Source organism: Ranitomeya imitator, chromosome 5 (assembly GCF_032444005.1).
Source record: "Ranitomeya imitator isolate aRanImi1 chromosome 5, aRanImi1.pri, whole genome shotgun sequence".
Taxonomy (NCBI): domain Eukaryota; kingdom Metazoa; phylum Chordata; class Amphibia; order Anura; family Dendrobatidae; genus Ranitomeya; species Ranitomeya imitator.
The window spans coordinates 457,093,409-457,119,308 of record NC_091286.1 but is presented as its reverse complement, the minus strand read 5'-3'; the positions used below and the strand labels follow the sequence as shown (position 1 = coordinate 457,119,308).

Below are 25,900 nucleotides of genomic sequence, written 5' to 3'. Positions count from 1 at the left end.
TGCAGTGGTATGATACTCCTTCCATTTCAATATGATCACTTGCACAGTGCTCCTTGGGAAGTTTAACGTTTTGGAAATCATTTTGTATCCAAATCCGGCTTTAAACTTCTCCACAACAGTATCACAGACCTGCCTGTTGTGTTCCTTGGTCTTCATGATGCTCTCTGTGCTTCAAACAGAACCCTGAGACTATCACAGAGCAGGTGCATTTATACGGAGACTTGATTACACACAGGTGGATTATATTTATCATCATTAGGCATTTAGGACAACATTGGATCATTCAGAGATCCACAATAAACTTCTGGAGTGAGTTTGCTGCACTGAAAGTAAAAGAGGCCGAATAATATTACACGCCCCACTTTTCAGTTTTTGAATTTCAAAAATTTCAACAATTTAAAATAACCAATAAATTTTGTTCAACTTCACAATTGTGTTCCACTTGTTAATTCTTCACCAAAAATTTATATTTGGTATCTTTATGATGATATGTGAAAAGGTTGAAAAGTTCCAGGGAGCCGAATACTTTCGCAAGGCACTGTATATAGCTGTGGTCATGTATGTATGTATGTATGTATGTATGTATGTATATTTATTCTAGCTGAAGAGCCCGGTGTTACCTGGGCATAGTAAATATCTGTGGTTAGTTATAGCACCTTACGTCTCTTATTTTCCCATCATGCCTCTCATTTTCTCCCTTACACCTCTCATTTTCTCCCTTACACCTCTCATTTTCCCCCTCACTCCTCTCAGTCCCTCCTAACACTTGTCATTTCGACCTCACATCTGTCATTTTCCAATCACTCCACTATTTTCCCTCACTCCTCATTTTGCACTCACACCTTTTCATTTTCACCTCACACCCCTCATTTTCACCTCAGTATATACATGTTTGTCATCTCCCTTATATATAGTATACACCTGTATGTCTTCTCTTGTATATAGTATATACCTGTATGTCATCTCCCCTGTAAATAGTATATACCTGCTGTATGTCATCTCCTGTATATTGTATATACCCATGTGTCATCTCCTCCTGTATATATTATATACCTGTATGTCATCTCTTCTGTATATACTATATACCTGTATGTCATCTCCTGTATATAGTATATACCTGTATGTCATCTCCCCTGTATATAGTATATACCTGCTGTATGTCATCTCCTCCTCTATATACCTATGTGTCATCTCCTCTTTTATATAGTATATACCTGTATGTCATCTCCTCCTGTATATAGTATATACCTGTGTATCATCTGCTCCTGTATATAGTATATACCTGTGTGTCATCTCCTCCAGTATATAGTATATACCTGTTTATCATCTCCTCCTGTATATAGTATATACCTGTGTGTCATCTCCACTGTATATAGTATGTACCTGTATGTCATCTCCCCTGTATATAGTATATACCAGGTTGTCATCTCCTCCTGTATATAGTATATACCTGTGTCATCTCCTCCTGTATATAGTATATACCTGTAAGTCATCTCCTCCTGTATATAGTATATACCTGTGTGTCATCTGCTCCTGTATATAGTATATACCTGTGTGTCATCTGCTCCTGTATATAGTATATACCTGTGTGTCATCTCCTCCTGTATATAGTATATACCTGTGTGTCATCTCCTCCTGTATATAGTATATACCTGTGTGTCATCTCCTACTGTATATAGTATATATCTGTGTGTCATCTCTTCCTGTATTAGGCCGTGCTCACACGTTATTTGGTCAGTATTTTTACCTCAGTATTTGTAAGATAAATTGGCAGTCTGTTAAATCCCCAGCCAACAGGAAGCCCTCCCCCCTGGAAGTATATATTAGCTCACATATACACATAATAGACAGGTCATGTGACCGACAGCTGCCGTATTTCCTATATGGTACATTTGTTGCTCTTGTAGTTTGTCTGCTTATTAATCAGATTTTTATTTTTGAAGGATAATACCAGACTTGTGTGTGTTTTAGGGCGAGTTTCGTTTGTCAAGTTGTGTGTGTTGAGTTGCGTGTGGCGACATGCATGTAGCGACTTTTGTGAGATGAGTTTTGTGTGGCAACATGCGTGTAGCAACTTTTTGTGTGTCGAGTTGCATGTGACAGGTTAGTGTAGCAAGTTGTGTGCAGCAAGTTTTGCGCATGGCGAGTTTTGCGCGTGGTGAGTTTTATGTGTGGTGCCTTTTGAGTATATGCAAGTTTTGTGTGAGGCAACTTTTGCATGTGTTGCAACTTTTGTGCATGTGGCAATTTTTCCGCGTGTGCAAGTTTTGTGTGTGGCGAGTTTTCCATGAGGTGAGTTTTGCACTTGTGGCGAGTTTTGCGTGAGCCTAGTTTTTGCATGTGGCGAGTTTTGCGCATGGCGAGTTTTGAGCGGCGACTTTTGTGTTTCGACTTTTATGTGGCGAGGTTGGTGTATGTGTGGTGAAATGTGTACTGAGGGTAATATGTGTTCAAGCACGTGGTAGTGTGTGGCGCATTTTGTGTGTGTGTTCATATCCCCGTGAGTGGTGAGTATCCCATGTCGGGGCCCCACCTTAGCAACTGTACGGTATATACTCTTTGGCGCCATCGCTCTCACTCTTTAAGTCCCCCTTGTTCACATCTGGCAGCTGTCAATTTGCCTCCAACACTTTTCCTTTCACTTTTCCCCCATTATGTAGATAGGGGCAAAATTGTTTGGTGAATTGGAAAGCGTGGGGTTAAAATTTTGCCTCACAACATAGCCTATGACGCTCTCGGGGTCCAGACGTGTGACTGTGTAAAATTTTGTGGCTGTAGCTGCGACGGTGCAGATGCCAATCCCAGACATACATACATACACACATACACACACAGATTCAGCTTTATATATTAGATATATACATGCACATACACGAATACTAAAGGAGACGTTAATTACTGTAATTCAGCTAATACACTGTTCTTAATCGTGATTTCTGACCCTTTGTTATCCTTCAGATGGTTGGTTATGTTCTTGCAAAGCTTTTTCCTAGCTGTCTTTCTATATTTGAAAATATTTCAATTACAATAAAATGTCCTGCATGTGGTTAGCTGTTCTTAATCACAGCAATGGTATTTAAGGGATTTAATGGTTGAAAACCAGCATGCATTTGTACCTGATTGTAAATGATCCCCTGTTGCTTTAAAGCATGCAGGTCAAGTTTTTGCAGTTGACTATTAAGGTTTCTCAGCGAGGCTTGACTTCCATTAATTTCTGATATCATGTGCTTTTCTTTTGTCTTGTGCTCGTGCAGCTCCTGTGATTTCTTGAAATGTTGCTCTCTTATCTGTTGCAGCTGGGCTTCAAGATCCTGGGGAGATTAATGACAATATTATGATGGTAGTTCTACACAATATCTGAAAAAGACATTTCAGTCTTATTCATATAAGGTCTGTCTTAAGGAGGAAGTGTCATTTAATTGATCGCATTTTAGATTTATAATTTAACGTATAAATGTCGTCTGCCTCACTGTTAGGTCACGATCGGATGCAAACGAAAAGATCAATATAAATGACTAACTGCAATATAACAGGCACCAAGTATGACAATACAACTTACTGTGAGCCAATCACTGAGCTCAGCGCTTGTGTGACAGACGGCGTCTCTAAGGGTATGTGCACACGCTGCAGATCCGCAGTGTTTCCGCAGCTGCGGGTCCGCAGCGGTTTCTCATGCATTTACAGAATAATGTAAACCTATGGGAAACAAAATCCGCAGTGCACATGCTGCGGAAAAAAACGCGCGGAAATGCAGCGGTTTACATTCCGCAGCATGTCAATTCTTTGTGTGGATTCCGCTGCGGGTTTACACCTGCTCCAATAGAAAACTGCAGGTGTAAACCCGCAGCGGAATCTGCAATAGAAACCGCGATAAATCCGCAGGAAAAAATGCAGCGGTTTTGCACTGCGGATTTATCAAATCCGCTGCGGAAAATTCCGCAGCCCTCACAGATACGTGTGCACATACCCTTAATCTCACTCCATATTCCAGCACCCGGCAATGCCACATAATAGTATGTTACAAGTTGGGAAGGAGTTAATTTTGCACTCACTCAACTACCTCCGTAAATGTATTTTTTTTAACGTCCAACAGTAAGTGCAGGTGCACACGGGCATCGAGACTCTCATCTGAGAGAATAGGGCTGATTATGCCAAACTCTGATCAGAATGTCAGCATATTGTGTTCCGATTCTCCAGGATGAGAAAACAGGAGCACACTGAGTAGATGATGGAGAACAAAATGTCTCCATCATCTCCACTGTGTTAGTGCATGGAAATCGGACTGCACTCATGTGTCATCTAAGTGCAGTCCGATGGTTTCATTTGCATGGCTGTGTGATCCGAAAATCTAATAAAAATCTGACATGTACAGTACGCGGCCCCATAAAATAACATCGGTAAAAGTGCAATCCAATGTTTTGTTGGATCATACTCAGACAGAAAATACAGTGGTGTGAGCGAGCCCTGACGGGGACCTTCCCCGTTGTTAACCCTCTGTATAAAAAGAAATGAGAGTATTCTAACATTCTCTTTGCACCCCTCCATTATGCTGCCTTTACAAGAATGATTAAGATCTGTCATGAAAAACAACAGGACTGTAAATGCCACCTGTATTATGTTGATAGTGCCACACAGACCTGATGTCCAAGAGACCCCCGCCCTATTAACATATTGGGACAGATATTTCAGAAACTATCACTCTTACCTTCTGTGGAAGGGCATTCCATAGTCAGGACTACTCTAACTGAAAAGAATCCTTTTCAATACTGAAATCGAAAAATGTCTTTTTTTCCCACAAGTCACAAATATTACCTGGTCCTTTGTATAGTCATTCGGAGAAAAAAAAAATCATGTGCCAGTTCTCTGTATTAACCACACATAATAACAAGAACACTTCCAACGTGTATATTTCCCATGTATTTATTTTCTAACATGTCTGATTTTTGTAGCTTCCCATCATAAGAAAGACCTTCCATCCTACTAAGTAATTTAGTCACCACTTTTAAACCATTATCAGTTGACCTAAACAACCTACAATCTTGCTTCCTTTTGCGGCTGCTGCTTGACATTGAGTGCTGCTGCTCAGCTTACTTGTAACCAGAATACCCAAGTCCTTCTCCTATTCTGTAATCTTCATTTTTATTTCCATGAATATGCAGTAATATGATTACTCCGGCCTAGGTGCATCACTCTACACTTATCAACATGACATTTTGTCTGACATGTCTCTCTCGATTATGTTTCTTTGTCATTTTTTTTCTTTTGCCCTAGCATTGTAAAGCTGGCCATGCACATTTGATGTATATAGTTGGTACCTGTCAATCTGGTGGGTCTGGCCAACCATCTAATGTGTATAGGGAGCCTGCCAAGTTTTCCTTGACAAAGAGATTCAAGATACCCAAGTGCCCGCTCCTTTTGTTACTGATGCACACTATTCCAGACAAGCATGAGCATAGAGGGTGAGGGTGGCATCATGTTTAATGTCATTCTAAATATTCGGTAAGTTCCGATCAATACTAAGTGAACACAGAAGTATACAGTTAAAACTTGTTATTACTTGTATTTGGGTCCATGTCAGCACAACACTCTTAGGTACAATTAGTTGAAACTCACCTTTATTGTTTTCTCCTGTTCCTTCAGCATGTCCTCTACACGTTGGGCTCTTTCCTCCATACTCAGAGCCGAGTCTGTCACAAGCTTCAATTTTTCAGACAAACCTTCATTATATTCTTTAGCCTGACTTAATCTAAAAATATAATTCCAATTAAGCAATAAATTCTCAGCCTCATTCATTACAAATTATAATTTGACTATGATTCATATGTGACATGTCCCAAAAGTCTGGAGACAAGGGCAGTCACCTCTAAACCCCCAGCATGTAACGAGAAGTAGTTACTACCTGCCTGTTAGTGCTCAGGCTCATTATTTATTTTTTTTTCAAAGTCCCAGATAACCCCTTTAATGAAAAGTAATTATGACCACTTTTATATTTTATTTATTTACTTAAAACTGCACGTTAAATATTCTTACACGCTTCGCCTTTCTGCTAAGCAACTGACGTATACAGTACCTTTCATCCTTTTTCCGAACCTCTTTTTTCAGGTTGTTAACTTGAACCCGCATAACTTCTAATTCAGTCGCTGTCCTATCAACCGTCCCTTTAAGTGTTTCCAGCTATATATAAAGATACAAGTCATAAATATAACAGTTACCCCAGTAATAACCATATAACAATATATGTCAATGTTCTTAATGGACCTTGTGTTTAAAATGTTAAACTTTAACCTCTCGGTGAAAGGACATTTTTTCATTTTTGAGATTCTGTTTTTCCTACCCTTTTTCCAAGAGCCATAAGTTTATTATTTCAGTGTCAATATACTGTAGCTGTATGATAGGGTTTGTCATCTGCAGGATTGGTTGTAGCGGTCAATGACACCATATATTTGACCACTCTGTGTGCTGCAAAACTTGAAAAAAAATTGAAGTGCGGTAATATTGCGATCTTACAACTCCACTCTCCAAGAATCATTTGGGTGAGACCAAACATGTCACTTTTTTTTTTTTACTTAAGTGATGAAAAAAAAAATATGGAGTTTTGAGACTCCTGTTAAATTATGATTTTTCCATTGATGCAGCTGTGTCATGACCGTTTTTTGTGAGGCATGCTGACATTTTCACTGTTACTTTTTAGGGTAGACAAGATGTTTTACTGCAATTTTTTTCAGAGGTGTGTGGTGACCAAAAAGAAAGTGATTCTGGCATCTCGTTATTTTTTTTCTAATTACGGTTCATTAATATTTTATTTTGATAGATTGGACTTTTATATGTCAGACTTTCTTTTCCTTTATTATTAATGGGGGAAGAGAGGGGTGATTCAAATTTTTATATTTTTTTTAAATTTTATTTTTTACTTGAACCTACGATTGTCTAGTCGCTTATACTAAACACTGCAATACAATTACGGTCTATACATATAGATTATACAGACTAAATAACATTCTTCTATGAAGTCCAGCGACAGGCTGGACTTCCCAGTTAGGCTACTTTTACACTGGCGTCGTGCACTGCACGTCGCAATGCGTCGTTTAGGAAAAAAAAACGCATCCTGCAAAATTGCTTGCAAGATGCGTTTTTTCTCCATTGACTAACATTAGCGACGCATTGCGACGCTTTGCCACACGTCGCAACCGTCGTGCGACGGTTGCGTCGTGTTGTGGCGGACCGTCGGCAGCAAAAAACGTTACATGTAACGTTTTTTGCTGCGTTGTGTCCACCATTTCCGACCGCGCATGCGCGGCCGGAACTCCGCCCCCACCTCCCCGCAACGCAAATGGGGCAGCGGATGCGCTGGAAAAATGCATCTGCTGCCCCCGATGTGTGGCACTTGCACAGTATGCGTCGGTACGTCGGGCCGACGCAGCGCGACAGCCCCGTACCGACGCTAGTGTGAAAGTAGCCTTAAGACAAAGATGAGGGCCATGGGGGCCTTCAGCATGCTCTCAAATGCCATCACGGCCCATCAGCACCCCATAATTGCATTGTAGGGGGAGCAATGGAAGCGGTGCATGTAAGTGCTGGTAATCACAGTTTGAATACCAGCCAGTGATTGACAGCAACATTTAAATGGTTTAACAGCGGCAATCTGTGTTTGTTCAGGTCATAAATGTTACAGCAAAATGCCTGCTGTGTATCACAGCTGGTATCAACTGTTTATGGTGTGGGCTTACCTACGGAGCCCACTCCATACACCGGTAGCCAACATATGAAGCAATAGATATGATGTGAAAGGGTCAAGTATTTTGGCAATTTAATTTTAAATTGTTCTCTAAATAGTGCTATCAATAGAGGACTTATTTTCCCAATATCCTCCTGCAGCCCCAATTTCGATCCATGAAGTCAGTCATATGACGTTACGCAGACAAAAACCTGAGCTTATGGTCGGATCAGAGGTCAGCCTCACGCAACGGGAATATACAAACAAAAGAATACAGCAGCCTCTGTAAGTTCTAAGATGTAGGCAAACACTGAACATATGGAAGCTGCACTACTAATATATAGAATATACTTCGAAATAAAGGTACTTAGAGAACATGTTGGCCAATTCATGTGAACCCAAAATCCACAACGAGACAAATCATTCTTCCCTGGGATCCTAAACTCAATATTTAGGACAGCACGGTGGCTCAGTGGTTAGCACTGTTGCTTTGCAGAGCTGGGACCTGGGTTCAAATCCCACCAAGGACACGATCTGTAAGAAGTTTGTATGTTCTCCCCGTGTTTGTGTGGGTTTCCTCTGGGTTCTCCGGTTTCCTCCCACACTCCAAAGACTTACTGATAGGAAAATTAGATTGTGAGCCCTAATGGGGACAGTGATTGTATCTGTAAAGCGTTGTGAAATTAATGGCGCTATATCAGTGAGTGAAATAAATAAATAAAAACATGACTCGCCGAGGTTTATAGTTTACAAATTTAAAGGGCAGGTAGAATCCAGCACTAACTAATTGGAGGAGTGTCTGTCAGAAAAGGAGGCAGTCACCACCTCCAATATTAAACTTCAAAAAACCGACGAGCACCTTCTAACAGAATCATGAACTGCCCAAATTGTGCGCTAAGCACCCTCATTTTCTAGGTATTGTCTATATGGCAGTAATAAAGTCCAGATTCCATATATTCAATGGTTTGCATACATTTACCGCTTACAGAGTGCTGCTGTATTCTTTTCTTTGTATATTATGCAGTCTGCAAAAAGCAATAGTGCAGACTAATCTGCACCATATAACACCCTCTGGGGAAACAGATACTATCAGCTATGGAGAGTTACCATTATTAAAACTTAACCTTTAATGAGGATAGCCTAAAATATATGAACCCAACGAACAAACACATATACATATATACAAAAAGTGCCCAAAATAACCAGTGCTCAAAATATAAAAGAATGGAACAGTCTCACCATTCAGAACGGACACTTGGATCTTTCTCAGCCAATAGGGCTATGATGAGTAACGGTCCAGGGGAGAAAAACGTCGGGCTAGGGCATAAGTCCTGTCTACCCTGTAAACCATGTGTAACTCCTGTCCTTACAAGGACAGGCCCCAAGTGGACCCTGCTATGGACAACCACCAGATGAATGGGTGTAGGTAAATCGGTTTCCTCTTCTCCCTACACATTTCATCACCAATGTAGGAGACTCATCAGGGGAGTTTGAAAAAATATATATAATTATGTAAATGTGACACAATAACATGCAAATCACACCATACAAGCCCACACACCCCCACCTATAACAGAACAATCCCACCTTGAATAGACCTAGACCGGAGCCTAAACAAAAAGCCGCACCAGCGCTACCGAACACGTGGAGAGACTCACCAGCAGGGGATGTGCCGACGTGTGTCACGGTGGGTGCAGTCCAGTCAGGAGAAAAGGATCCGGCGTATAGAAACGCTAGCGGGAAGGTGGGCAGGCAGAGGTGATGAGCCGCAATGAAATAAGGTAGTACGGGAGCTACGTAGAGCCAGGGAAAGCCCCGGCCGGTGGCGTCCCTGGATACGAGCGGGGAAGGGGAAAATAGCTGGCACGAGGCTCAGCGTGTGACGTCACAAAGTAAGTACGGGGCAGCGCAGAGACCAAAACCGACGCGTTTCGAAGGAGAGGCGTCCTTCTTCATCAGGGTTACCGGTCTCTCGATGCGCCCGGACATATAATGAAAAATTTTTTTTTTCCCCGTATCTCTTTCCCCCCCCCTTTTTTCTAGTACCCCCGTAGTACCGTTTTAGCACGTTTTTAGTACTTTAACCCCGGATTTACTGTTTTTTATCGCTATTTATTAAAGGTTTGCTTCTATTGTTTGTGTTAATTTAGATAGTGTTAGTGGTATTGTTTCCACTTTAATAAATCTGGTATATTTGAATTGGTACAGTACATCTATACTTTTACACATATTTATAAGTCTTTTTTATTAATATTTTTCACTTGCCCGTGCAACATATTTCATGCATCAGTATTCTTACTTTCATCTCTACTCATAGTGTTGCGGTTTTTTGTGGCTCTGCAACTGTCATTACTATAGTGGTCACCAACACAATGGGTTAAATGGGCAGGCTTGCTATTGTGATTGACATCCTTGGGGCTTATATGTCCGGGCGCATCGAGAGACCGGTAACCCTGATGAAGAAGGACGCCTCTCCTTCGAAACGCGTCGGTTTTGGTCTCTGCGCTGCCCCGTACTTACTTTGTGACGTCACACGCTGAGCCTCGTGCCAGCTATTTTCCCCTTCCCCGCTCGTATCCAGGGACGCCACCGGCCGGGGCTTTCCCTGGCTCTACGTAGCTCCCGTACTACCTTATTTCATTGCGGCTCATCACCTCTGCCTGCCCACCTTCCCGCTAGCGTTTCTATACGCCGGATCCTTTTCTCCTGACTGGACTGCACCCACCGTGACACACGTCGGCACATCCCCTGCTGGTGAGTCTCTCCACGTGTTCGGTAGCGCTGGTGCGGCTTTTTGTTTAGGCTCCGGTCTAGGTCTATTCAAGGTGGGATTGTTCTGTTATAGGTGGGGGTGTGTGGGCTTGTATGGTGTGATTTGCGTGTTATTGTGTCACATTTACTTTTCATAGGTCTGTTTGTTCCATCTGTCTTGCCCTTTCAGCGCGGATTCAATTGTTTTCATTATTCTTGATAGTTCTTTGACAGGGGTGGCACCTCCCTGCCTTGTTTCCTTGCAGCTGGGGGTTTTTTCTTGGTGCCTGAGGTAGCGCGTGTGTAATATCTATTTCATTCTTCTCATATATAATTATGTGCCACAGGGCACAGGAGTCCAAGCAAAAGACAGAGTCCGTGTGTCAAGAAGGGTCCTGCAGTGGCCGGGTACCCATCAGCAAGGTATGGCTGTCTGTGTTTGCAGTCAAAATGTGTCCTCACTCTAACCCCCACATGAACACCCTTATATAACACTACTAGTCACTGCCCCTCCTATCTTAGTCACCTGTAATGGGCTAATGTAAACTAGATAGGCGTGTGTCATACTCACTCGTACACGGCGTGCAGCGATGTGTGTACCGGATGTGCGGCCGCCATGCTGTGCACGTCACTTCCACACATGCGCCAGAGAGGTGCGTTCCACACTGGAACGCATAGTCGCCATATTGTGGGCGTCACCGAAGATACGCTACAGCGGCGCCAACTGGGTATACGTAACATAGTCACTAGTGCGCTCCATGTCATGTGGGCGTCATAATAATCGTCATATGGGCATTACTCGGACAACGACAGCAGGGGGCCCAGCACGAGGGGTAGGGGAAGGGGAAGAGGAGGGGGATTTCATAGAGGCGATAGGTACCAGACCCCAATTCCAAGACCCGGTTTTTTAGACCGACCCTACCAGCTCCGCAGTCACAATCGCAATCTCTTCAACAGGGAGGAGAGTCACAGATTCTAAATCTATCTGACAGACAATTTACTGCGGTGGAAATGTCGGTCCTTTTCAAAGGATTATCTTTTGTTCCCAGCTCCGATTTTTCCTCCTTTAACATGATTAAGGATTTGAATTTATTTATTAGAAAATTAAGATGGCACAAATTCTTTAAGCAGAGAGAGAAGAGGTTATGTTATGAACTTAATATTCCTTCTGAATTATTACAAGATGTACAATTGTTGGCAGATCTGGAAACCTCACCTGTAACTAATGTAGGACAGGGACCCTTTACCCAGTTAAAAAATGGCAGCAGGAAAATGGCACCTGTTGGGGGGGACCTGTCCGCAATTGATGTTTTTCTAAATCTATGTACTAATGACATCAAGGAAATGGCACAGAATCAAGCCAGACATAATCTAAGCAGATAACAGATGGTGGCCCTTCAGGGGTTGGAAACGGATGAGTCATTAGTTTTCAAACCATCCGATAAGGGGGGAATGTGGTCGTGATGGGGGTGGAGAAATATAAAAATATGTGTTTGTCCCTACTTAATGATCGTACGACCTACACTGTGGTGTCACAAAATCCAACTGCCAAATGTTTGTCGTCATTGGGGGCTATCCTCACGAAAGCCAAAATGGACAAATTGATTAGTGAGGATGAATATCTATTCATGCTACCCCGCCATCCCATCATGCCAACCTTCTATGCCCTACCAAAGGTTCACAAGGGTCTTGACCCTCTTAAGGGCAGACCCATTGTGTCGGGCATAGGAGGTATTGGGCAGAATGTAGGAGTGTACATCGACAAAGTGTTGAGTTCTTTTGTCACTTCTCTTCCCTCCTATATAAGAGACACCATGGATTTACTTCGTAGGCTGGATGGTATCTCGCTTGAATCTGGCACCCTCCTGGCTAGTATTGACGTCGAGGCTTTGTACTCCTCGATCCCACACGATTGTGGGATTCGGGGTGTGCAACACTTCCTTGGTACAAGGGGGTGCCAATACAGGGCCCACAATGAACTCATTGTCAGCCTTCTTGATTTTGTGTTGCATAATAATTTCTTTTGCTTTGATTGCAAGGTCTTCCACCAGCTCAGGGGCACCGCAATGGGGAGCCCTTGTGCCCCCACGTACGCAAATTTGTTCCTGGGCTGGTGGGATGGTGGGAGGACAGTATTGCCTTCTCCGAGAGACATGAAATATACCTGGCCCATGTGGACCTATGGGTCAGGAATATTGATGATATTTTTGTACTCTGGAGGGGCACGAGTGACACTTTCTGCCAGTTTGTCGCATCTTTGAATGAAAATGACATTGGTCTAAGGTTTACGTTTGTGATACAGGAGGACAGGTTACCCTTCCTGGATGTCCTGATTTCAAAATCAGAGAGGGGGGACTCATTGGAGACCACAGTCTATCGTAAACCCACCGCAACCAACTCTCTTTTGCGATGGGATAGTCATCACCCCTACCCTCTCAAAAGGGGTATCCCTAAGGGCCAGTATCTTAGACTGCGTCGTAATTGTTCTAATCAAAGAGACTTCAAAGACAAGGCGGATGATCTCAGATGGAGGTTTCTGGCTAGGGGGTACCCCGATCGGGTGTTGAGCAGGGTGGATTGATTTAAATCACGCCGATTTAAATCATGATTTAAATCACGATTTAAATCAAAAGATTTTTTTTCTATTTAAATCGGATCGATTTAAATCATGATTTTAATCATGATTTAAATCACTGATTTAAATCAAAAGGTTTTTTTTTAATATAAATCACGATTAAAATGAGAAGTGAGAGCAGTGCGCATGTGCGCCCATAGTTACACGGACGAAACTAGGGGCAACGATCTAACGCCAGGGTGAGGGGGGGACCCCAAAGTAAGTAAAAATCTTTTTTGTTTTACTATATGGCAATAGGTAGGTGTTTAAAAGCAGCATGTCTTAATTGTATAAACTATTAATAGCCTCCACATTTTGTTCATACTGCCCCTTTAATTCCACACTTCTAGCTTGGTTTCACTTTTGGTTTAGTTTCTTTTTCCATTCAGTTGACATGCCCAAACTTGTTGGATAGTCAGCAGTACTTGGCTGTAGTAACAATCAAACTTCATAAGTGATCTGTGTGAGCCATGGCAGGTCGTAAGAGAGACCCTATTTGGGTTCATTTTGTTGAGATGCCAGCAGCAGATCTTGGAAAGAAAGGTGCAAGAGCAAAGTGCAAATACTGTCAAAAGGATATCCAAGGACTTGTTTGCCGTTTGAAATCACATTATGAAAACTGCAACCAGAAGGGAAATGAAGATGTTGATAGTGATACAACTAATGTCAATGAACCCCCACAGCTTCTTATGCACCAGGAGCCTAGTACTAATAAGTCTGGCGATTACAACCTATTTTTTTAACAGACATTTTACTGGGATGGTTAAAGTCTATGAAAAGAGAAATTTCTAGCACTAGTAGTTCTGGAGTATAGAATTTAAATTTATGTTAAGGCAATATTTCACAGAAAATTAACGCTAAAGGACATGTGCACCTTTATTTTTTTAAGGTGCACATGTCCTCCCCCCCCGCAGCGCTCTTACCTCCGATCCCCGCAGCGCTGAGATCCGTGGCTTCGTTTTGACCGTCCGCCTCCCGTCCTCCGGTTGCGGCCTACTCGCAGTGATCCAGTGGCGTGACGTCAGCGGGCCGCACGCTCCATTGAAATGAATGGAGGCGCGCTCGCGGACGGGCAGAACGAAGCCACGGATCCCCGCAGCGCTGACAGCGGAGGTAAGAGAGCTGCGGGGGGAGGACATGTGCACACTGCACCTTAAAAAATAAAGGTGCACATGTCCTTTAAGTAAAAATAAAGTGTGTATACGCTTATTTTTTTTTTTATTGTAGGCTGCAATTCACTTTTGAAGTCTGCCAAATTGACCATTTTTAAAAAAAAACATTTTTAAAACTTTTGTGACATAATTTTTTTCAGTTGCTCTGATATTAGTTACCAGTATTACAGCAACTTCACCGGAAAACTTGAGTAGCATAACTTTTGAGACAGCCCTTATAGGACGAGGACCATTACATTGTTCAAAAAGTTTGTTTCAAAATATTTTCGTTATATTTCTTCAAATACGCAGTCGATTTATATTTTTAATTTCTGTGCTTTCAGGGTCAAATATGGCTTGTGCTGCACGTGACAATCAATATCTGGGTACAACTTCAACAAAGCAGCCCAAAAAAAAACTTTGCGTGCAAAGTGTAGAAAAATTCATCTTAAAGACTACGACGAGCCAGAAAGAACATTTTGATGAATTAATTGCTAAATTCATATTTGCAACCAATTCTTCTTTCCGACTAGTTGAGCACCCATTGTTTGTACAAATGATCGAAGGAATTAGACCAGGCTACAAACCACCAAGTAGATTTGATATCTCAGGAAAACATCTTCAGGCTGTATACGACATAGAAAGAGCGGCTTGTACAAAATATTTGAAAGACAAGGTTGTTAACATGAGCTTGGATGGTTGGAGCAACATCCACAACGACCCCATAATTTGCACTTGTGTCACAACAGAAGATGGTGAAACTTACCTTACAGACACAATCGACACATCTGGAAATTCACATACTGCTGAATATTTACTTGAAATTGCTAAGAACTCAATTCACCAATGCCAAGAACAGTTTGGATGTAAAGTAAGGAGCTTAGTTACTGATAACGCAAGCAATGTGGCAAAAATGCGAGCGGAACTGGCACATGAGGATGACACAAATGTCATTACATACGGTTGTTCTGCCCATTTGTTGCATCTTTTGGCAAAAGACCTGCATATTTCGGGTGTCAAGGAACATGTTGTAGAAATTGTTAAATATTTCCGCAATAATCATTTTGCACATGCAACCTACAAGGAAATGGGAGGACTGAAGTTGGTTCTACCACAAGATGTTAGATGGAATACCTTGGCTGACTGCTTGGAAATGTTTATTAACAACTGGTCAAAATTACTGTCCATTTGCGAAACACATCGGGATAAAATTGATGCTAATATACGAAGCAAAGTATTAAATCTTGGTGTGAAGAGAAATGCCGAGGACCTTTTGGAAAGGTTAAAGCCAATATCGATTGCGTTGGATAAAATGCAGAAAGATACTGCAACCATAGCTGATGCCACAGAAGTTTGGAAAGATTTAGAAGGTTCTCTAGATCGCTTGAACCTCTCAAACAATGTAAAGGTTGCAATACAGCACCGCAAGGACCAAGCATTAAAAGAAGAACACTATTTAGCCAATATCTTGCATCCCATCTACAGAGGGAAAAAATTATCTGAGGCGGAAATCAACTCTGCAATGGAGTGGCTCGCCAATACTAACCATGACATTGTGGCAACTGTGCTGAAATTGAAGTGTGAATCTGCACCATTTCAAAAATACATGTTTGCAGATAATGTCGTTAATGAACTAAAACCACTGGACTGGTGGAAGTCGCAATCACTTGTTCTTCCAGCAAAGATAATAAATCTAGCTACTCAGCTACTGACTGCATCGGTTTCATCCGCAGGAGTAGAGAGATTGTTTTCTTCATTTGGTTTTGTGCACACAACAGTCCGAAACCGCTTTTAGGAACTGCTAAAGCAGGACAACTGGTTTTCCTATTAAAAGTCCTAAATAAACAGTAGGCTTAAAGGACTGATGTATTCACTGAAGATGTTTGCTTACTTCAAACGTTAGAGATAGGCTATTGTTAAAAAGTACTTACTCTCTGTAGTTCAATTCTGAGTCTTTAATAGTGCAAATAAAAATTATTAGGTTTCATAATCAACTGTTTTAATATTTTTATTTGTGTAAAACAATTAGATTTGCAAAAAGACAAAGTTTTGCTTGTGTACAACTTGATTAAAAAATCTGATTTAAATCAAATGATTTAAATCAAAAAAATCTGATTTTTTTGATTTTTTTTAAAAAAATCAAGATTTTTATCCACCCTGGTGTTGAGGGAGGCTTTCCGATATGCCAACAGACAGAACAGAGGGTTGCTCCTCACCCCTTTGGAGAGGGAAGAGAATATTACCAACGAGACAAGACTCATTTGTACGTTTGATAACGGGGCAACTTCCGTCAGAAAGATCCTGAAAGAGCACTGGGGCATTCTAGGTATGGACGTGGACCTTAAGGAATTTGTGGGTGGTACACCTAGCATCACATACCGTAGATGCAGAACCCTGGGGGATAGACTTGTGCATAGTCACTTTAACCCCCTAAAAAGGAAACCTGGTTGCCAGTGAGGCCAGCTGGATGCTACAAATGTGGTACTTGTGTGGCTTGTGAGTTTATAAGACCTGGCAAAGAATTTGTTGATGAAAATACTCAACGAGTGTATAAGATCAGGGAATTCATCAACTGCAAGACACTGGGGTGATCTATAGGGCACTCTGCAGTTGTGGCCAATCATATATTGGTAAAACCATCCGAGAATTTAGGAGACGGGTGGGAGAGCACCTTGGTGACATACGCAATCGGAGAGACACCCCCATTGCGAGACATGTGAATGCTTCTCATGGGGGTAGCACCAAGGGCCTTTCATTTATGGGCATTGACAAAGTGCGGATGTCACCCAGGGGTGGCGATCTAGATAGAATGCTCCTTCAGAGAGAGGCCAAATGGATATTTTTGCTTGACACATGTGATCCCAAAGGGTTGAATGAACAGCTGAATTTCAGCTGTTTCCTTTGAACACGTCTCTTATGTTGGGTCAATCTAGTGGTTTTGTCACTTTATTTCCTTCCCCCTCTCCCCCCCCTTCTCTGGTGCCTTTGGTTATATTGGGCCATGTTCTTTATAGGCCATTGGTTACTGTTTATCATGGGTACTATGTATCGTTTTTCTGGGCGCTAGCTATTTAATCAGTCAAATAAAGCAGAGTTTATAATAGGTGACCTCTAGGGGTTTGACCACTGTCTTTTCCCCTCTTCTGGTGACACCCCGTGTCTCTGAATTTAGTGCTTCACCTATTTGGGTGTATCGCACTATGAATAAGGGGTGTAACTTCACCATTTTGTGAATCCGACTTTTATTTAGTTATGTTGGTTCCTCACCTATTTCTGTGTTTTTATCTAATAGGCCGCCCTACATATCTACATACTTTTTCGGGTATGCAACTATAGTATCCTCTACGTATTTTGGTGGCACTAGCAAGACTATCAAGTAGTGCCCCCCCCCCTATATACAAACAACTACATCCCCCCCACTGTCATACTGTGTTTTCCCTATTAGTCACCATACTATTGCACTTTAATCATGCCTGAGGCAGGTTATCTGGCGGTCTTTACTATTACGGCCCTGCCGTGTTGTATTATTTATTGATTTTTGGTTATGCTCAAAGTATGATTAAAGTGTCCTTATATATTTTTTATGACTTGGAGCACATTTTTGCTTATATAGTATGGTTCAGCGACACCGATAATATGGCGATCAGGCCTTCCGCCATAGGTGAGTCCCACGGTGTGGGTTATACTCTCCTGGCAGGTTATGGTTGCCATGACATCGATGCAGCGTTCTTACTGTGACGCCCATATTTATGTGACTTCTGTGCGTTCCACGATGTGGGGCATCCTTAGCACAAGTGATACTACGCACGTCATTCTGGCGCCGCCGCGGTGCATAATCCGCTACGCCTCCCGTGGGACGTTCCTACTGTGATGCCCACATGACGACTATTGTTACGCCCACATGATATGGAGCGCATACTACACATGTCATTCTGGTGCCGTTACGATGCATATTCAGCTACGTCTCCCGTGGGACGTTCCTATTGTGACGCCCACATGGCGGTTACTATGCCCACATGACATGGAGACGCCTACATGACGACTATTGTGACGCCCACATGACATGGAACGTATATTACACATGTCATTTTGGTGCCGCTACGGTGTATATTCAGCTACGCCTCCTTTGGGACGTTCCTATTGTGACGCCCATATGACGATTATTATGACGCCCACATGACATGGAGCGCACTAGTGACTATGTTACGTATACCCAGTTGGCGCCGCTGTAGCGTATCTTCGGTGACGCCCACAATATGGCGACTATGCGTTCCAGTGTGGAACGCACCTCTCTGGCGCATGTGTGGAAGTGACGTGCACAGCATGGCGGCCGCACATCCGGTACACACATCGCTGCACGCCGTGTACGAGTGAGTATGACACACGCCTATCTGGTTTACATTAGCCCATTACAGGTGACTAAGATAGGAGGGGCAGTGACTAGTAGTGTTATATAAGGGTGTTCATGTGGGGGTTAGAGTGAGGACACATTTTGACTGCAAACACAGACAGCCATACCTTGCTGATGGGTACCCGGCCACTGCGGGACCCTTCTTGACACATGGACTCTGTCTTTTGCTTGGACTCCTTGGCCCTGTGGCACATAATTATATATTTTTTTTCAAACTCCCCTGATGAGTCTCCTACATTGGTGATGAAACGCGTAGGGAGAAGAGGAAACCGATTTACCTACACCCATTCATCTGGTGGTTGTCCATAGCAGGGTCCACTTGGGGCCTGTCCTTGTAAGGACAGGAGTTACACAGGGTTTACAGGGTAGACAGGACTTATGCCCTAGCCCGACGTTTTTCTCCCCTGGACCGTTATTCATCATAGCCCTATTGGCTGAGAAAGATCCAAGTGTCCGTTCTGAATGGTGAGACTGTTCCATTCTTTTATATTTTGAGCACTGGTTATTTTGGGCACTTTTTGTATATATGTGTTTGTTCGTTGGGTTCATATATTTTAGGCTATCCTCATTAAAGGTTAAGTTTTAATAATGGTAACTCTCCATAGCTGATAGTATATATTATGCAGTCACAGCAGCTTGCACCTGTTCACACTTGCTTTACTCTGTTCATATGACAAGAATGACTTCTGCTCTGCCAAAATGTGACATCATTTCGCTGTGAGAACCTCATATTCCTTGCTTTTTTTACTTCGCCCCATAAAATCACAACTTAGAAGAAAGGCATGTCAGGAAATTACACAGTGTGAGGCTACATAATTACTACACTTCTTCTGCTTTATTCAAGATTGAAATAGAAGTCAAATATGGTGGGCTGAAGATAAAGAATCGGCTCTTGAAGAATACCATTAGGCAATTGCTTCTTATTTTATACCTTTTTAAATAGCTATTACTAATGGCATTATGTTGCTAATAAAAAAAAATGGTTGCAGCTCCATTCAATGTGTAGTAGTGGCTATTACCGAGTAAATGCAAGAGAATAGGAGCTGATCTGCAGCACCAGGCAGCGGCCACTACACATTAAATGGAGTTCTGCAGTGCAGCTTTGAAAACACAAAAAAAGCGCAGTAAAACCAAAAACACTATGTTGCAAAAAAATCACAGTGGACAGCAAGTGTTAGTAAAAAGATGGAAAAAACAGGGTATTTGGTTGATACGTTTTTTTGCAAAAAATGTATATTAAGCCGCTCTACCAAACGTCAAGGTATACCCATATCAGAGCAGTCCTAACTAATGTATATAATCCCTATCTGATGTATTTAAAACCTGGTCATATGTACAATACCTGTATGAGCAGGATTCAGAAAAGGAATGTCCATGTGGACACCCTGGACAGAACGGCTCCTGTGCGCACAGCTCAAAAAAAGAGGGGTGGAGGCCTCCCCAGTCTTGTGGACACAAGAAAACAATTATGTGAAACCAGAACACATTAGCTGCGTGCACAGTGAACAAGCCCGTAGAGACATGTTCACACCACCAAGAGACTTGAAAACACAAAAAAGCACAGTAAAACCAAAAACACTCTGTTGCAAAAAAATCACAGTGGACAGTAAGTGCTAGTAAAAGATGGAAAAAACAGGGTATTTGGTTGATACGTTTTTTGCAAAAAATGTATATTAAGCCGCTCTACCAAACGTCAAGGTTTACCCATATCAAAGCTTTCTGAAATGTGTACAATTGACTGCTTTCAAAGCTAAAAACATCTGAATAAAGGGGGTTCTAGCATTTCTTTAACATTAGCATCTGATGAAACAGTCTAAAACCTACAAACTAAAAACTTTAGAAACTTTAATGATTTTGACAACTACCCCTACACCGCTATAGAAAATCATTTATGCAGGCATCATATTATCGTCCTGCCAGATTCATTTGCTTAATTCCTACATGCTTTTTTCAACCATATGATCTGCAGACATTTCTGAGTTTATGCATATCCGAGGTTTTCACCGATTTGCCATGTTTCCTAGCAGAACCAAGGCCACGAGTTTACATGCGACCAACTCTTCACTCATGTGCTGTTAGAAGCTTGATAATGAAGAACATTTCTTCTCCACCATACCTCATCTTGTAGTTGACGTTGACTATTCTCCTGCTCCTGATAGTCCTGCCTCAGTCTTGCAGCCTTTCGTTCTGCACTTGAAATCTTCTTTTCATATTCCTTATTATTCTCTATTTCGCTGTTCAAAAACTGGATTTTCTCTTTTATAATATTTTCTCTTTCTCGTAATTCTTGTTTCACCTGGGCCAGTTGCTAGGATAAAAATAACAGAATATCTGGCATATCACATCAATTATTGTGTTGTTCACAAACCTTAGCAAAAAGGAAGAAGTTTAAGGCTGAACACTTGTAGTCTAACGTTCACATAATTACGATTTTGGACAAACTTTTAATAAATAAAATTACTGTCACGATTCTACCTATCTGTGTGTAAATAACTGTTCTGCAGCTCAATATATGGCAGGGGCGTGCTGAGATGTCAGTATAGTGATGGACAGTTCAGCCATCCAATCGGGAGCTGGGGCGTGCTGAGATGTTAGCGTCTTGAGTGACCATTTAGCCGTCCAATCAGCACCAGGGTGTTCTGGGGCGTCCTCTATGTGTCTACAGTTCGGAGTAATTACCTGGCTATTTAGCCGGCTCTCTGCCTTAGATTTCTGCAAATTGTAGCTGTGCTCAAGTGATGTGTGTTAGCTCTGTGCTCCTAGTCTTGTATTCTGATCTTTGCTTCTCAACCTTGGATTTGCCTTAGACTATTCGTTTGCCTAGCCCTTTTCTCGTGATCCGCTAGCTTCTTGGAATTCTGACCTTGGACTGTTTCCTGACTAAGCCTTTGTCTAACCCCTCTGTCTGTGATGTACCTCCTGGGTTTTGACCTCTTAAATACCCAGCCTCACGGCTTGTCTGTTAGTAGTGACTAGCGTCACAATTACATTCTAGATAAAACACATTTGTGAAGCTTATATTTAAGGAGAAAGAGTACTCGTGATTTTATACAGAAAACTAATGGCATGTATGTAAAGGTGCTGTGATACTGAGTAAATCCTTACCTTGCTTTTAGAAATCTATTTTGCTGTTTTAGACAAATCCATAATTGAAATTGTATGGTAACGAGTTGCAAGTGCAGTGGGGTGGACCTTGCACTTACAGCTTTGCCAGCTTTTCTCCCTATAACTCACCCACTGCCCACGTTCAGTCATTGCTCTGGAAAAACAGAGTGGAAGCTGTAATCGCACAAAGCCAGTGCTGATCAGGGCCTGGGGCACGGTTACAGCCACCACTGTGTATACTCGGTGGTGACTGAAACCTGAGCGCTGCATGGGGAGAATAAATTTAATTTTCTACAAACAGTGTTCGGCTATGTGCAGGAGGCAGGCAGCTTAGTAACACATATCTGCAGGTTAATAGTTTTTTTACTGGTGACAGGTTCCGTTTAACCCGTTAGGCCGGGTTCACATTAGCGTATGTGTGCGCAGCGTATACCTGTGTACCGATCCACATGCGTTTTGCATACATATGTTTAACATTGAGTATGCAGGGACATGCGTTAGCATGCATTGTTTCGTGGTGTGCGGCAAACGCAACATGTTGCATTTTTTGAGGCGTCAATGTAGCACAGACATACGCATGCAGATGAGTGCGTCAAAACAACGCATTACTGTCTATGTGAACGCATTGGTACGCAAGGACATGGGTACGCATGCGTTCAATGCTCTTGTTTATTTCGGACTGAGCATGTCCAGGACACGCCCATTGAGACACGCCCTCCTGGAAATATCGAACGCATGCGCAAAATCAACGCAAACCCAGGCTAAAATGCACACAAACGCATGCAAACGCAGCATTTTTTTTTGCGTCATACATAAGCTGATGTGGATAAAAAACACAGCATAACCATGCAGATGATATACTGCGCACAAAGACGCTAATGTGTACTTAGCCTTAGTGACAGATCTAATTTTGTACTTAATGACCAGGCCAATATTTACAATTCTGACCACTGGCACTTTATGAAGTTATATCTCTGGAACGCTTCAACGGATCCCACTGATTCTGAGATTCTGTTTTTTTGTGACATATTGTACTTCATGTTAATGGTAAAATTTCTTTGATATAACTTGCGTTTATTTATGAAAAAAACTGAAATTTGGCAAAAATGTAGAAAATTTTGCAATTTTCAAACTTGTAATTTTTATGCCCTAAAATCAGAGAGTCATATCGCACAAAATAGTCAACTTTACATCAGGACAATTTTGGAAACATTTTTTATTGTTAGGATGTTATAAGGGTTAAAAGTTGACGAGCAATTTCTCATTTTTCCAACAAAATTTACAAAACCATTTTTTTAGGGACCACCTCCACTTGATGTTAGTTTGGAGGCCTATGACAGAAAAAAACCACATTCAAGAAATTTATAAACCCTTTAGGCGCTTAACTATAACTAAAGCAATGTGGAATGAAAAAATGAACATTTTCCTTTTTTCGCCAAAAATTTACTTTAGACCCAAACTTTTTTATTTTCACATGGGTAACAAGAGAAAATGGACCACTGTGTATGTAGGAAAGCCTCTGTTTTGGCGCATGGCAGGGCTCGGAAGAGAAGAAGAACCCAAAATTAGCTGGAATCAATGGCGGACACCTTGTCACGTTTGGAGAGCCCTGGATGTACCTAAACACTGTAAATCCCCCAATTCTAACTCCAACCCAATACTAACACAGCCCACCCCTGACCCTAATCCCAACCCTAACCCTAATCCCAACCCTAACCACCACCCTAACCCCAACACCACCCTAACCCCAACCGTAACCCTAACACAACTGTATCCCCAACACAACCCTAACCCAAATACAACCCTAACCCCAACACATCAGTAACCCCAACATCACAACCGTAACCCTAACACAACCATAACCATCACATCACAACCGTAACCCCCATCACCACAACCGTAACCCCAACCATAACCCCAATACAACCCTAACCCTAGCCCCAACCCTAACCCTAGCTTTAATCCCAATCCTAATCCTAGCCCCAACCCTAACTCTAACCCCTACCCTAGCCCCTACCCTAACCCCAATGGAAAAATGGAAATAAATACTTTTTTTTAATTTTATCATATTTACCTAACTAAGGGGGTGATAAAAGGAAGGGGGGGTTGAATTACTTTTACTTTTTTATTTTGATCACTGTGATAGGGTTTATCACAGTGATCAAAATTGGGGATCCTAGTTAATGATAAACTTACCTGGACCAGCCAGTGACAAGCAGTGGCTGCCAAGGCAAACAGGATCATGGGGTGCATTAAAAGAGGTCTGGATACACATGATGAGAGCATTATACTGCCTCTGTACAAATCCCAGGATAGACCGCACATGGAGTACTGTGTACAGTTTTGGGCACTGGTGCTCAGGAAGGACATAATGGAACTAGAGCAGGTACAAAGGAGGGGAACAAAATTAATAAAGGGGATGGGAGAACTACAATACCCAGAGAGATTAGCAAAATTAGGATTACTTAGTCTAGAAAAAAGATGACAGAGGGGCGACCTAATAACCATGTATCTATAATATAACCCTGGGAGCGTCACTCTGTCCGAAGCCTTTATAGACTGCGCAAGCGCAAGCGCCGGCGCAGTCTGGACCCCACAGAGTGACGCTCCCAGAAGATCGCGGTATGCGTAAACACTGAACGCACACCGCAATCTCCAACGGAGAGGCAGGGACGCGCCAGGAGGGTAAGTATCGGTTATATTCACCTGTCCCCCATTCCAGCGCTGCGTGCAGCTCCGTCTCCGTCTCCCGGATCCTCTGCCTGTGATGTTCACAGTTCAGAGGGTGCGATGACGCGCTTAATGGGCGCCGCCCTCTGACTGAACAGTCACAGCCAGAGGACCTGGAAGAAGCGGCACGCAGCGCTGGATCAGGGCCAGGTGAATATAGCAAGTGTCGGGGGCCTGAGCTAGCGTTGATACCGGCACCTGACCCCCACAGCGCGCCGGTGTCCCCGCCTGCTCAGGCCCCCCAGCACTCGGCACCCAGTGACGATAGGAGAGTATGGTATTTTTTTTTTTTATATATCGCAGCAGCATACGGGGCATATAATACCATGGAGCATGTTATGGGGGCCATAAACCTTTATGGAGCAGTGTACGGGGGCATATACTATGGAGCATCTTATGGGGGCCATAAACCTTTATGGAGCAGTGTACGGGGCATATACTATGGAGTATCTTATGGGTGCCATAAACCTTTATGGGAGCAGCAAATTAAAGAACGGTGGCGCAGGATGGGAGCAGCACATGACAGAACGGGGGCGCAGGATGGGAGCAGCACATAACAGAATAGGGCAGCACATGACAGATCGGGGGTGCAGGATGGGAGCAGCAAATGACAGAATGGAGGCGCAGGATGGGAGCAGCAAATGACAGAATGGAGGCGCAGGATGGGTGCAGCACATGTCAGAAAAGAGGTGCAGGATGGGTGCAGCACATGTCAGAATGGGGGCGCAGGATGGGAGCAGCACATGTCAGAATGGGGGCGCAGGTTGGAAGCAGCACATGACAAGATGGGGACGCAGGATGGGTGCAGCACATGACAGGATGGGGACGCAGGATGGGAGCAGCACATGACAGAACGGGGGCGCAGGATGGGAGCAGCACATGACAGAATAGGGCACCACATGACAGAACGGGGGTGCAGGATGGCAGCAGCACATGAAAGAACGGGGGTGCAGGATGGAAGCAGCACAAGACAGAACGGGGGCGCAGGATGGGAGCAGCACATGACAGAATAGGGCAGCACATGACAGAACGGGGGTGCAGGATGGCAGCAGCACATGACAGAACGGGGGTGCAGGATGGCAGCAGCACATGACAGAACGGGGGCGCAGGATGGGAGCAGCACATGACAGGATGGGGGCGCAGGATGGGAGCAGCATATGACAGAATGGAGGCGCAGGATGGGTGCAGCACATGTCAGAATGGGGGCGCAGGATGGGAGCAGCACATGACAGGATGAGGATGTAGGATGGGTGCAGCATATGACAGGATGGGGACGCAGGATGGGTGCAGCACATGACAGGATGGGGGCGCAGGATGGGAGCAGCACATGACAGGATGGGGACGCAGGATGGGAGCAGCACATGACAGGATGGGGACGCAGGATGGGAGCAGCACATGACAGGATGGGGGCGCAGGATGGGTGC

General features: G+C 43.0%; 1 protein-coding gene across 2 annotated transcripts in view; it reads right to left on the bottom strand.

Annotated features, from left to right (window-relative positions):
• CCDC39 (coiled-coil domain 39 molecular ruler complex subunit) overlaps nucleotides 1-25,900 on the bottom strand; it is a 154,420-nt gene that overhangs the window by 97,991 nt on the left and 30,529 nt on the right. For both annotated transcript variants that reach the window (XM_069727254.1, XM_069727255.1), the window contains exons 7-10: nucleotides 20,758-20,949; nucleotides 6,071-6,174; nucleotides 5,614-5,746; nucleotides 3,117-3,311 (exon numbers count right to left, since the gene is read on the bottom strand). In XM_069727254.1, coding sequence (XP_069583355.1) covers nucleotides 3,117-3,311; nucleotides 5,614-5,746; nucleotides 6,071-6,174; nucleotides 20,758-20,949 — 624 coding nt within the window. The remainder of the gene's footprint in view (nucleotides 1-3,116; nucleotides 3,312-5,613; nucleotides 5,747-6,070; nucleotides 6,175-20,757; nucleotides 20,950-25,900) is intronic.